Source organism: Nicrophorus vespilloides, unplaced genomic scaffold (assembly GCF_001412225.1).
Source record: "Nicrophorus vespilloides isolate i.1.1-1 unplaced genomic scaffold, Nicve_v1.0, whole genome shotgun sequence".
Taxonomy (NCBI): Eukaryota; Metazoa; Arthropoda; class Insecta; order Coleoptera; family Silphidae; genus Nicrophorus; species Nicrophorus vespilloides.
The window spans coordinates 52,572-67,737 of record NW_017099658.1 but is presented as its reverse complement, the minus strand read 5'-3'; the positions used below and the strand labels follow the sequence as shown (position 1 = coordinate 67,737).

Sequence of the window (15,166 nt, the reverse complement as noted above, 5' to 3'; positions counted from 1 at the left end):
GGGATTGCGCATATCATTGAAATTCATGTATGCACGGAAAAGCATGGGTTTATGATTTCATTCATTCCTATTTAAAGTACACACATGGAGCAGTTGCTTTCAAATTGCGCTCACATCCATTTAATGAGGGTCCTTAACTGAATAGAAATATATCCGGATGTGCTGCGGAACCATTGACTCCTAAACCAAATGTGTTCCTCTTTCCCATCTACACTTCTACACAAATGCATAGAATTAAATTAATACTATAAAAAAAAACAATTTTCACATTTGCATTCAATCTCCATAAGTTTTTATGATCATATTTCGTGTGTGCGAGGCGGACGTTACTCATGGGTCAATAATTATTTTTCGATTGGATTAATTTATTCTGTTGTACTGGAAAAGGCGACACCATTCTACACTCGTCGTATATGGCTGAAGATTATTGTAATTGTATTCAAATTTACAAAGAGTGGCTTATAAATATATATATTAAAAAAAATCAATGAAAATAAACATATAGAAGAGAGGATGTACATTGAGTGCATTCACTATTCATGACGTAATAATGAAGAGAATGAGAGAGAAAGAAAAAAACGTTTAATACTTGGATCAGAGAAAAGACGCAATTCCATGAGTGGTTCAAGTGGACTTCCATAAATTTTATATTTGATCGAAGGCAGCTTCAATAATAAATTGATATCGGATCGTCGACAGTTCAAACATCGATTAGCGAATTGATTACCTAGCGTGTTTCTTCTCTTCGCCTTTATTTTCTTTGTATCTCGAGACTTTACTCAAGATTATGATGAGCATAAGCAGAAGAAGCAGTAAATAGGTGAAAATAAAGTAAACCTCGTCGACGGTTTAACTTACACTCCTCGGGGTTTTCGTAATTAAAACCGCGGTCTGGTCGATGCCAGCCAGTAAATATTTACAAGAATATTTCATATTTCAGTACGTAAACAAAAGTTTCAGTGCACCTGAGACCCATCCTCGTATCTGCGCTTTCCCAAAATAGAACTCGCTCCTTCTTACTTCCTTCCTCACTTCTTCGATCATCCACACTTCATTCTTTTTTTCTTCTCTTCGTAAATTTCTTCCACTTGTCACGTTTGTTTCTAAAACACGCTCAGGACGTGAAATTGCCACCGTGCAATTAGAAAACGCAACAAGTTTCACCCAGGTTGCGAGAGATACAAGTGCGGAGACCAAAAAAAATATCATATTTTTCAGTGTAATTATTTTTTGTAATTAACGCACTATGATGCTAGAAATTTATATTGCGATATACAGTATGTGAGAGAAAATTTTGAAGCACAGAAATTTATTTTAATTGAACGCACTTGGATGGTAGAAGTATACGAGAAACAATTTTCAATTTGAGAATTATAATGAAACCTCTCTTTTTTTTGTTAACTTCTATTTTCATTCGTTTTACATGTGTTTTGCATGTTGTTTTTAGAAGCGCGTTTCTCTTGGACCTAATTTACTATAATAATATTTTGATGCGAATGTAGAACACCCGAGTTACAGAAAACACTAAATTTGAAACATGCTGAACACAAAGCTTTTCACAATTTATTAGTACTAACTAAGTTAATCTCACTGTTTTTAATACTCCCTTGTCTATAATTAAACTGTAATGATATAAATTAAATTGTATTACGAATTTTAATTTTTATAAAAGCTGTTTTTATGTATTTTTTTTTAATTAATTTTGTATAAAATTTCATAGTCAGTTTAAATAAAAAATTAAATTAATGGTTTAAAACCTCAGAAATCGTTTCTTAAAAACTTATTAATTATAATTCTATGTCCATTTTCCAATTAAAGTAAATAAACAAAAAAAAATATATCATTAACTAAAATGTGCATTTAAGACATGATTAACCTGGAAGGAAAATGTGAAACGAATTGTAATAATTATACCTATTACATCTAATGAGAGAAACTAAATTACTAATATATATAAAGTTTTATTGAAATTCCTAGTATTTTGCTATTGGTAAAAGTAAGCGTATTAAATATCGATACGAGGCACCAGAGTACATCTTTAATAAAAGACTACGAAGACCGTAAATTGAATTGCATTATTAATCAAGAATTAAATTTACTGAATGCTCAAAGGGAATAAATATTGGATGTTTCATTAAAAAATACTTTGATGCAAAAATATATTCTAAAAAAGTTCGATATTACTTATTATTAGTAATTTCCCAATATCTGAAGTTATATAATATAAAATATTAAAAACTTTGCTTATCGTTTTTATTAATATATTTCTAACTACATTATTTTGCAGCGTTTTTGAACCTATTAAATTTTTAATCAGTTAAGATATGACAGCTGTCACCTTATGTCAAAGCGAGAAACTGGTGAAATTCTTGTCAATTGGGTCGCAGCCATATAACAGCCATAAACAAAAATGTAGGATCGCGGTTAATTTTTTAATTAGTCGCAAAATGACAGCTGTACCTTCTGACAAAACGAGGAATTGCTGAAAAACTATTAGAAATTGGGTTGCAGTATAACTACAAATATGTTAGAACGCGGTTAAATTTTTAATGGGTTGCAAAATGACAGCTGTCACTTTGTGTCAAGACCAGAAAACATCTGAAAAAAGTGTTTTTCATATTATTTCTATGTTTTTTTTTTCTAATTTTCCTGATGTTAAACTTTTCTTTATATTGCTTTTTTTAAATAAAAAACAATACAAACAGTTGAAAATAAGTGATATTGCTTTTCGTTGTTTTTTGTTTGTTTGCTTATTTGCGTGTGCGATAGAAACTATGAAAATGGAATCGGACAAACACTCGAGATGGAACTAAAATCAAATTATAATTTTGTTACAGCCCACTGAATCCGTATTTATCATAAATTGCATAAATCCCGATGTTTCTGCGTAACGGTTTTGTTCGTATTTCAGTTTATATTTTAATTTCGTTATGAATTTCAATACCGTTTCGTTTTATATAATACAATTATTAATGGTTAACAGTTATTCGTTTATATTCAATTAATTTATAATGAAAACGATTTATTATAGAAAAAATAGTAATTTTCATATAAAAAACTTTATTTATAATATGTTATTTAATGTATTTTATACAAATTTGAGAATAAAGAATTTATGTTTATTTTAATGAAAATTATTATCAATATGTTAGGTAAATAAACGACAAATTGTGCGACAACTATTGTTTATTGGTAAATTATACACAACCAAACGTCAAGCTATAAAATCCATATAGCATAACATTAAAGGTTGCTATGGTCAACCTGCGTTGAATGGATTTAAAGGGGATAGCGCAAAAAGGTCACAAAGCTGCAGGAAATCAGCGACAAGATCACAAGAAAAAAAATCAATAGACTTAAGCATTAACTGAATTTATATTAAAAAAAACTTATTTACATTATTACCTTAAGTAATTTCTCAACCTATGAATCGAAAAATGACATCGTCATTCTATATAGAATGATATACATTTATAACTAAAAAATATTGTTTTCTTTTTGTGTAAATTTAATCCACTTTCTAAAAAACTAGAGAATAATTTGACTAAAAATAGAATTTGTATAAGTAATTTATAATTTAGAGTACTCGTTTTTATTTATTTTTATATAACTGTACAAGAGAATTCTCAAGTGAATCTGTCCTCAATTGAATACACACACACGGCGAATTCAGCAGCCGTAAAGGAAAGTAACCGTTATATAATTAATAACAAACCGAAACTATTTGTTGTTTTTTTAGAAAATCGTTTATAAAACTTACATTCTCACTTATTTCTTCTATTGCACAATATATTAATTGATAGGCCAGAATATCCTTGGCCTAGAGTGAATTGCGTAGTAAATTTAGCGTATTTTAATTTATATCAATGACTAAAAATAAATGCTCAATCGAAGAAACACATGACATAAGTAATTGACGTACGAAATGAATGCGACCGTCGTTACAGCTTCTATTAGTTTGTTCATCTTCGAATATTATTGCTATTGGCTATATTAATTAATATGCAGCGAGACCTTGATATAAATCGTTACGTATTCCATTCAACGTTTAATAATCTATCACATGCATGTGCTGCATTATTTATGGATGAGACACCGATAGGGGAAAATCTATAACCATAATTATTTATATATCGATACATTTACTAAAACATGCGTATATTTTAACATAGTAAAAAAGAATATGAAAAATTAAAACACGGAAATTGAAGATAATAATGTTTAAAAACTTACAAAAATGACTGTTTTTCAAAATACCTGCAATAAGAAAATAACATATAAATTATTTATGTATAAAACGTAAAAAATTATTGAAAGATTGATAATGTAAGCAAACAATGAAATTAAACAAAATTTAATATTGAAAAAAGATAATGTTTTGTTAGTCATTAGATGTACAAACTAGTATTATAAATTCTATCACGTATGCTGTGAAGTTTTAAATTTCATAACTTTAAAATATTTTAATTTGGTGTTATTAAATTACATGTAAATATAAATGTATATTTTAAAGTAATTATTAAGTATTTAATTTAATTCATTAAAAAACATCGAAATAACTCAAATAAATATAATTTATCGATAATAAAATATACTTAGAAGAGAAGCTTAGAAAACTGCAACTAGCTAATAGTTAATGAATTTGGTTTCTTAAAGAATGAACATATTTTAAACTGCAGCAAAAACTGATGGAAACATATGATATAGATGTAATTCTAGACCAACAAAAAACGGTAGCATAAACGTAAAATCCAATATGTTCAGTCTAGAAAAGATCATTGGTGGTCCAGCAAGAGGGAGAAGAAAAAGATATAGATCAGAAGTAGGTAGCACAAACTAACTACATTTGAATAAGATGATTTAGCTATAAATCAAGTAGATAATAAATTAACAACGGAAACGTTTCATATCAGCGGATCTAACTTAAAGATATGACACATCTGTATTCTACATTATCATTGTGTAGCTTCGGGCTAATCCTATTGGGAATTTTCGCACAATTTATAAGAGATATAATTTATTAAAAGTTATATATTTAGACAATAAATTTCGCAGTAAAACAAATTCATTATTTTTAATCTAATTTGTAATTCAAATAACACATTGCAAATTTGCTATCAGCTAGGTATAAAAAATAAACACATGCATTATAAATAAACATTACATACATTATTTTTGTCATGTTCACTATTGTATTAATTGAATTCAATTATAAATGTATAAATGTTAATACTTTTTGATATATTATGAAATTTATTGTTTGCAATTTTAATCGAAACCTTAACAATTTTGATGCACTTTTCGTGCAGTATCAATTAAATTTTTGCTAATGAGAATACTTATTGTATTTTTGTTTTGTTGGATTATTTAAAGACTATAAACAAATAATGAAGATTGTGTTTTGAATTTAAGACAGAACAAAAAAAGGCATTGAATGATTTATAATGGGGGATTCGCCTGGCAATCGATTCGAGCAGATATTTGGTCCTCGTAACGGTTCTTTTAGAATATTTCCAACCGGTTAAAACGGTAAATAGATTTTGATGCAGAAGTCATCCTATCGTTGAGAACACAGCAAAATAAAAACATTAAAAAAAGCGGTAAATTACATTGCGGCAATAAGATAAAATAGTACAACATGTAAATAAAAAAAGAGTATAAAGAAATCTACCAAGTCTTCGTAAAAAAATTCTAAAAAATAAAAAAATCTTCGCAAATAAAAAAAACTATTCACAAACTAATATTATTAAAGACGTCAAAAAAATCTAAGTTTTCTTAAAAATTTACAAAATTAAATCTTTTCCTCATATAGAAAATTCTTGGCAATGTCAACATTTCGTAAAAAAAGGAATTCTAAAAAGAATCTTCGTAGACTTTTTTTCTAAAATAGTCTACTTCAAGAAAAGTGCTTCGTCAAGAATTTTTTCAAAATAAGAGCATTTGTAAACAAACGTAATTTAAAGTCATCGTAAAGTAGTCTACCGAAAAAGAGTATTCTAAAAAAGATTGAGCAAGTTTTCGTAATGTAAAAAGAGTTCGATCGGTAAATGTATATAGTTTTACGGCGTGTTAAAACAGTTATAATCGGTGCGAGCGCTGTTTGTTTTAAATTATCCAGTCGGAATCATGCATCCCCTGTTTATAAACAAAAATTCTATTTCCGTCTCGCCCCGGTTGAATTTTGACACGACCGTGTTACGAAGTGCGTGTACAAACCAAAATAAAATTTCGCTCCGAGTTTGACCAAAAATAGACGAGCTCTCACCGCAGTATAGCGAACGCCTTAATTTAATACCCAATTTGCATGCGTCTCCTTCCTATCGGCCTTTTACCCTTTTCAGTATTACAATTTTCTAAAGCAGCCGGCCATGTGAGAGAGTAAAAAAAGAGAGGAAAAAAGGCAGAAAGCCCATTTCCGTTCTTCTTGTGATACGACTTCCGGTATAGTCTCGCCCGACTGACAAAAACAGCCACAGAAAAAAAAGAATGGAGAGAACATAATTTCCATGCGACGACATTGAAAAGCTGGAAAAAGAGGGACGTACCAGAACCGCGGTTGCAGCCATTTTGGCAGTACACCAAAATCAATATATTTGTTGCGGATGTCCGCAAAACTATTAACAAAAATTTTCGTTTTCTCGCCGAAAAATGAAAATCGGAAGAGCGGAGCGTTTTCCATCTGACCCAGATTTTAATGGTCGGCCGGGATTAGCGCGGGCGATGGATGTGTCTGGAAGAGCAGAAGAATGGAAAGGTTTCCGATGTCTGCGATTTGTTGCACGTCAGTCTGGAGCCCACCGGACGGAAACAAAGCGTCGGGAATACGAAATAGGAGGCGAACCAGAGATAAGGAGACCTTGCCGGAGGATGGAGATAGAGAATCTGCGTTTGCATGCGAAGGAGAGAGAACGAGGAATAGAAAGAGAGATTGGACGAAGGATAGGACTTTTGGCCGAAGACCAAGACCGAAGGACAGGATGTATATATGGTATATACGCTACGGTTTCCGCATTAACATTAATCCGTTCATTCTAATCCGATCGATATAGTCGAACAACACAACAAAACAAACTCGAGGAGAAAGAAAAAAAATTGAAGGAGAAAAATAGAAATAAAACGGAATTTATTTAATCCCAACTAAATGATACTGGCAATAAACACACGTACTTCGAAAAGTCTTTAAATCAATTTACAAAGTGGCTTAAAGTTCTTGAAAACTTTGGGTTTTAGGGTAAGCCGGTATTAAGTGACCAGATGTTTCTACACTTGCATCCGTCAAGTTTTACCGTTGTTTTTTTCTTCTTCTTCTTAATGTTCTTCCTCACAAGCTAAATTACTTAATTACTTAAGTTTACTTTCTTATTTCACGCATTTTATTTTATTTACTTTCCAGTAAACATTACAGCTATACTCGAAGAAATATAAAAAGAAAATCTTATTACAAGCAATTAATTTATATTTATTTTGCCGATTATCAACTCTATAATTTTTTCATTAATATTTTTGATAGTCGAATAGAAAATGATAAATTATAAAATTAATCTCACACAAACAATTAAAATAACTGTAATTAAGCACAGGATGTAGACTATATAAAGAGAACATAATTTTTCAAGGGTAAAAATTGTAAAATACTAAATTATTATTAAATAAAACTACCATTTTCTTTAAATGTTTATTTTTGCAGTTTAAAAAATCTAAAGTCCCAAAATTTCTAAAAAGGTCAAAAAACAATAAGTTCAAAATTTGCCTTTCTGTGATTTGAAAATTGAATTTCACTTTATAAAATCGTCTTTAAAAAGTATTAAATTTTATAAATTGAACATTTTACATATTGTTTCAAAAACTATACTTTTTCCTTCCATTAAATCTTTCCAAATTATTTTTTTTTAAACTTTATACTATGTATATTAAAGTCATATAATAAATATGTAACCTATATTAAAGTGAAAGACTACTAATTATTTATTACATAACTTTAAAAATATATATTAAATCTTGCACTTAAATATGACATTGTTCAATGACATTTTAATTGGTAGTACAGAGATAAAGAAACGTGTTGTGCAACGCACTTTAACAAATATGTCCTTACCAACAACAATTTTATATTTAAACGGCGCATGAAATTGATTCTTTTTTTAAATAATTGTCATAAAAAATTATTATATTTTCTATAAGCAATAAACAATATATTAACTAGATTATTACAAGTAAAACAACAATATTATAAACTTAAATATGTTTAAATAAATAAAATATTTGATTATTAAAAAATATCAATTTCAAACAAAAAATATTAATTCAGTATATCTTATTGCCTATTAATTAATCAAAATTTAAATCGCATTATATTTTCAATAGTCGCAAAATGACAGCTGTCACCTTACGACATAGCAAATATGACAGCTGTCATTTGGCGGAACTGCTGAGAAACTCTTGGCTGTCTCTTTTTTTTTCAATTTTATATTATACACAACACGCACTACAACAAATATGTTGGATTGAGAAAAGCTGGTTTATAATAAATATGACATTGGTAAACTTCACACAGGTAAATTTTATATTGAAAAGTCTCCATCAAAAAATACATACTTAAAGTGAATATTAAATCTGTGTGTATCAGTTATACGCTAACAGGAAGATACGAATTTACTTAATACTTTTCTAAAATATTATGTAATTAGAGTAAATCGTTATGTAAAAAATATTAACTTTTTTACTGCCGTTCCTATCAAAACAAACCAATGGTGTTTCTGTGTACCACTAGTACTACAATTCACTATCGACGCCCGCAGGCATACGCATTAACTGCAAAGTATAATTCACTATAAAAAGAATAGTGTCAATAAACTTTGGAGCTCGAGAAAGCACTTTTAATTTGTCTTCACTTTGCAGCTCACGTTAAAAACCATACACTGGATTTTTTTTTTATTTCAGATCATAAAACTCCATGCCCAGGGGTCTCTTCACCCGTCTCCGCAATTATTCTTACATAACAAACACTTTCACTATATCTATGGAAAATTAAATCTTTGACTACCTTTTCTTCCGTAAAATCAATGAATCGATGATGTATTTTCACAGTAATTAATCCAATAATGCCGTGTCCACGATACAAACGCAAATATTGACACGTTTGGAAGACACATTTTTTTGTGTGGAACCGTCGGGACTTTGTTTGCTTTTTGATAAAACGATTTGTAGTGAAGCCATGTAATCTAATCTATCTAAAAACTTGAAACTATATAAATATTATTATGCACTTTACACGACAATTGCCAAAAAAACTGTGATGTTTTTGCCACTCGAATCTATTTTTGTGCTCGAACGAAAAAGAACAAACACTTTTTTAACTTTTTTTTTTGGTAATTTCGAACAACCGGAATCTATTTCATAAAACCATTTCCATTTATTTATTTCGAATGAATACATTTTGATTATTTGCGTTCGTATGCATTAAATAAATAAAACCTGTGTTTGCGCATCATAAATATTTAAAATCCGATCATATTTGTACAACACACTGATCTAAATGATTTTGGAATTAAAAATATATATGAATGAAAATGTTCGATAAATCAATGAAAAAAATCTAAATTATCCAAATCTATACACATTTATATCAACTTCCTTTTTATTAAATTAAAACTATTTTAAAGTTACCAAATTTAATATACTAATTTTCATTTAACATTAAAAATGTAAACACTAATACTAATTATAATTTATTAGTCAATTAAAAGTTAGGAAAGTCATTGAAAATAATTACAACTAATCGACCGTATAAACATTATGTATAAAAAAAACATAATTTTGTGTACGTTTTTTATAATTTATTTTGCTGAATTCAAATTTAGTTCAATTCTAAATTTTCTACAGCGAGTCCATATCGATCGAAGGCGAACGATGCGACGTAAATTATTAAATCATTAGCAACTATTGGAAATTGTATTCAAACACACTTAGCTTAATGCAGATACCGTACCGAGGTATGCCAAATCTTACTCAACGATGACAAATATGCGCCAATTGAATTGGAAATCGCAGCAGGGGAATATAACATCATTAATTGTGCGAAGAGCGAGTGGACTAAGTTAATAATGAGTCAATCTATTCTGTGAATCAATAATGTACGCAGTGGTAGAATGTTACTATGATCGATTCCACCAATATTGTCATCGCATTAAACAATGCAAATCAAGTACACACAATAAATTAACAATTGTATATTCAAAGCGACATTAAAGAATGACACAGTTAAATATTATTTAGATAAAAAAATATATACAATTTCATATTGTAAATTAGTAAACTTTGCTGAATAAAATGATTATCAATGTAAAAATGTATAGGAAACTGAGTACGTTACATTATTTTGAGCCCATTGTTAATGTTTGAACTGTTCTGTTATTTATAGAAAAAATGCAGTGAATGTAAAAAAATGAAAATTGCAAAACAAACTAAATTGTAAAAAATTCTAAACAAGTACAATACAATTTTATAGTCAAGTGTGGATTATTTTAGTATGTATTTAGTTCCTCTGTTAGACCGGTTTCAAGCAGCACTGGATAATGGCGGAAACGATTACCCGCACTATGCGAGATAAAACTGTATTTTTGTGCCTGTTTTTTAGTTAAATCATTGTAGTCAAGATAGAGTTTATTAATATAAATCTATATAAACTACTTCTAGTAGTATTTATCAAGTTCATTAACTTATTTATGTGACTTTAATGTAATTTATTTCGGTAATTATCTCCATTTAATGTTTACCACTTATTATTAGTACATGTCCCCTCTTTATTGTGCCATAAATGTGTACTTAATTAATTTCTTTTATTACTTATAAACGTAGTTTCTTTTATTTTAGTTAAGTTAAATTTGTTTGAAATGAAAAATTGTACTAAAAATACGAAAGACAATCACAATGAACCGAAATCAGGTTACGTTTTGAAAATCTTTGATTCGGTACAATCACATCCAGGAACGGCGAAAGGCCGACTTACCTCCTCGAATAAATAATAGAGGTAATTAATCATCTAAGAAATGAACCGCTGTCGAGGTTGTTTATTAAATTTGCTTTATTTTCCTGCCATTGTTTTGAGAAACGGGTCACAGGTAAAAAGACCTTAACCGTTTGAACTCGCAAAGTTTAACTTTTTTTAAATATACAATACAATATCTTATAGATTTTTTGCAACACGTATTTTTTCTAAAATTAGATTAAACCATTTTTTAACAATAAACTTGAAAGTTTAGTTATTAAGATTAATTTGTATATTTTAATTTTAACATAAAAAATTACATGTACATATTATTACTTGTACGCACTTTAAGTTATTTTAAATAAATAATAAGCTATTCTTTATATTGGTTCATAGCCATGTCATAAGTACTTATTCGATGATTATGCCGATGAATTTGAGATGTTAATTGAGAAGTGCCATGTAGTGTGACCTCCTTCTCATATGGTTTATGTTAACATAACATAAGCAAGTACAAAGCGTGTTTCTGCTCCAATTCGTATATAATGAATTATCTACAAAAAAAAAACATTTTTTTTATACTCATTGATTATTAATCAAGTTATATTTCATTTCACTGCTTAGCATTAATCTTCTATCTATCACAAGTTATTGATGAACTGTGATAAAGCAGATTATTTTAAAAAGATGAATCATCCACATATTTTATAAATATAAATAATGATAGTCTGCAACTTGATTCAACATCACATAAACAACAATAGCAACAACGATAATTCATTAATTTCATCATATATTTAAAAAAACATGATGTTCTGTACCAGGAATTGTGTTAATTAGCATTTAACTTCTTCTTGGTGAGTTGCTATTATTTCCTGGGAAAGCTTTAATACAATTAGAAACATTTGACTGAATCTGTAAATATTAAGAATTATGATTCTAAATTTCATGAAATTACTCTAAATAATATAAACAATTGTAGTAAATTTAGAAGAACAAACTGAAATGATTTTTAAGATTTAACTTCAATCAACTGTATTTTACATTTTATTTGGATTATTATTAAGTATTGAATTATTAAGAAAGTATGATAATAAATGTGACTAAATTACTAATGAAAAAAAAAATTGAATAAATTAAGCTGAATATAATTAAATATTACCAAAAAGAAAAAAATTAAATACTATCAAAACCGAAATTTAGTTAACCCCGTCATAAAAATCTTTACATAAAAAGTAATCTAGTTGAAATTTGGTTAAAGAAATAACTTCCAACATTTATTTTTAATCAATTGCAATTCAAAATTTATTAACTATTAAATTATTATAAAACTGTGAAAGTAAATTTCAATAAATAATGTAACAATAGCGAAAATTAATTAATTAATTATCATCAAACTAAGAAAATTTCTGAAATTTGGTTCAAGAAATGTCGACTTTAATAAGTCGTTGCAATGATTTATATGTTTTTGCTTCAAATAAAAAGTTTGATTTGGATGAAATGAAACTGACATATTTAGTGCCCTCGTGAAGGTGGAAGAAAGCAAAGTGCATTTTAGACTTTGATACTTTTTTTATTACTGCTTACGGAGAAGTTGCTTTAGCTAAATGAACTTTTTAGGAACATAATTCTCTAAATTTAGAGCTGATAATTTCAGACTTAAAGTTCTGCTAGTAATAACGATGAAGTCAAGACATTGATCGAAATAACCCGTACTACGCGACACGTAAATGAGCAGAGACATTAAAAATCTCAAAAACAACTATCAACTAACATTTTTGAAGTTTTGCACAACTCAACAAAATTTTTTGGAGTTGGTCAGAGTTGTATTTGTCCACTTGCAGTATTTACCAAACAATGCACTTAATTGAAAAATTCCATTAACTTGCAGTTAATTTTTAGTCGCTATAAAAAGTCTTAAGAAGTTTTTTTGACGAAAAACCTAATAAATTCTAGGAGGATGTAATATTTAAGTTGCGTGAAAGATGAAGAAGGTTTATAGATAAAAAATGACGCAAATATAATAAAAATGTATTGATCTATATATAAAAATTTTGATTTTTAATTTTCGTGAAAAATCGGCACGAACTTTCCGGATTTCTTGTAAAAAAAATGTCGATACTATCAAATAAAGCATAAATACTCGCATAGTCCGGCTTCAATTAGTCCGGATCTAAAATTTCAAAACTAACTAAATTTTAATTCAGCAAAAAATAATCTTAAAAAAATACGGATTTTTTTTTGTATATACTTTATATAGTTTAGTCCTCGATTTAAATATATAAAAATCGAACTATATTTACTATACTATATATATTTAAAACCAGTTACAGATAACCAATTGTAATTAATATCTATGTAGGTTCTTTAGTAAATCTAAAATCTTTTGTATGAAGGTGTTCATAAAAATGTAGTTATAATTCCTTAATCAGATCCATTATTTCAAAAGCACAAACCTTCAACTATTCCAAGTGAAAATATTTTCATTATAAACATTGTGTAGGTGGTGGCTATTATGAACCGAAAAAAGGTAATTCAATAAGCCCTGCGTTTATGAAGACCGTACTTGCTATCCTCCAACCCCAAACGCCCACCCCATTCCTAGCTTCATCGTGTATTGCTTGTTCGTCTTAACAAAAGAGGACGAAGTTCAAGATGTAATTAATATACACAACGAAGCGAGGGCGAGAACGTTCCACTTTTTTTTTATTTTCCGTTAATAGAGGAGACGCCGTAATTAGTTTCCGTCGACTTCTCCAGAACCGCGCTCTCTCTCTTCGCCACCGTCTTTATCATAATCACCTGAATAATAAATTCAATAAACTTGGTTTGTTGGAACAATAAAGCGTAGGTCGGAGAGTGCATGTACTTGTCACGTCTGCTCCATTTGTTGTTGTACCTCCGCATTCAGTTCTCAAGATACGATGATGCACGGACTACAATTTAATACAAGCAAGAAATGTTACTTTTTCAATTTAAAAAAAAGAGATTAAAACTATTACGCAATTCGTTCCTTACTTGTAATTTAGCTTCCGCTGAAAGTCTATGGAAATATTTAAATTATACTGTAGAGTAATATCAATAACAATAATTATTTTCTATACAAAGGAAAGTTGCTCAGAATTAAAAAAAGGAAGGTTATTGACCGATGATTTTCCGCTTGCAACATAAAGAGATAAAAATATGAAGAAAAAAAACTGAACGATTGTAAGTACGTTCGTGTTGTCTATACCAATGATTCTCAAACTTTTGTATCCGCGACCTCCACTTGCACATACAAATTTTAAAGGTCGCAAACGCCACTGAGAATCACTGGTCTATACAATAATACCTCGCATAGTGTGTGTAATCTCTTTGAAACCCGGACTAACCGAGGACTTTAAAACTGCATAAACATAAACAGCACAGAACGAAACTTGACTATATAAAAAATAATTTTGTGTACTATGTTTTTTTTAGATTTTATTTTTATATTGCTAAACTGAAAATTTACTTTGTTTTCAATGTTTCTCATCATACTATATTGAATACTCAATTATAGAAGACGCACTATGCAAGGTATTACTGTATTTCAAAACATTTTTGTGTATTCTGTACTTTATAGTTCGGTGAATTGACTGCTTGCAAATATCTACAGAAGTAAATCAAGAAAATAGGTCATTGAACAATATAGTATTATAACTAATCAAGCGTATTTACTCCAAACGCGATATCTAACAACCCGACGCAGCGATTGCAATTTATCGACAGCAAATTTATTTACGAACTGCTCTCATTATTTACATAAAACACATAGTTTACACAGATTATAATTTAAACAATTATCTTAGTAATTTACACTTCCTTTAATTCTTGTAAGCAATCGTTTAACTAATAATTAAAAGCAACAAACATTTATGTTTAAATACGTAATAAAAAATCAAATTGGTTCCGCACTATTTGAAACCGTACTAATCGAGGACTTTGAAACCGCAAAAAAAGACTTAATTGAGTAAGAAAAACGGGAAATTATGTCTACAAAATATATTTTTGTTATAATTTATTTTGCTTAAATAAAATTTAGTATGTTTCGAAATTTTCAAACCGTACTAATCGAAGTTGCACTATACTATGTATTGATTGAGATTATTCTCGTTAATTATTTTCTGAAGTAACTTTTATATTTTATACGGATTTTTA

At 28.7% G+C, this 15,166-nt stretch overlaps 1 protein-coding gene across 2 annotated transcripts in view; it reads right to left on the bottom strand.

Annotated features, from left to right (window-relative positions):
* Positions 1-15,166, bottom strand: part of LOC108565076 (disintegrin and metalloproteinase domain-containing protein 9) — a 61,514-nt gene that overhangs the window by 21,590 nt on the left and 24,758 nt on the right. Inside the window, exon 2 of one of the 2 annotated variants that reach the window (XM_017924353.1) lies at positions 4,234-4,257. The exons of the other annotated variant lie outside the window; for it this stretch is intronic. Within the exon in view, the coding sequence (XP_017779842.1) occupies positions 4,234-4,257 (24 nt within the window). The remainder of the gene's footprint in view (positions 1-4,233; positions 4,258-15,166) is intronic. 2 annotated transcript variants of the gene reach the window in all.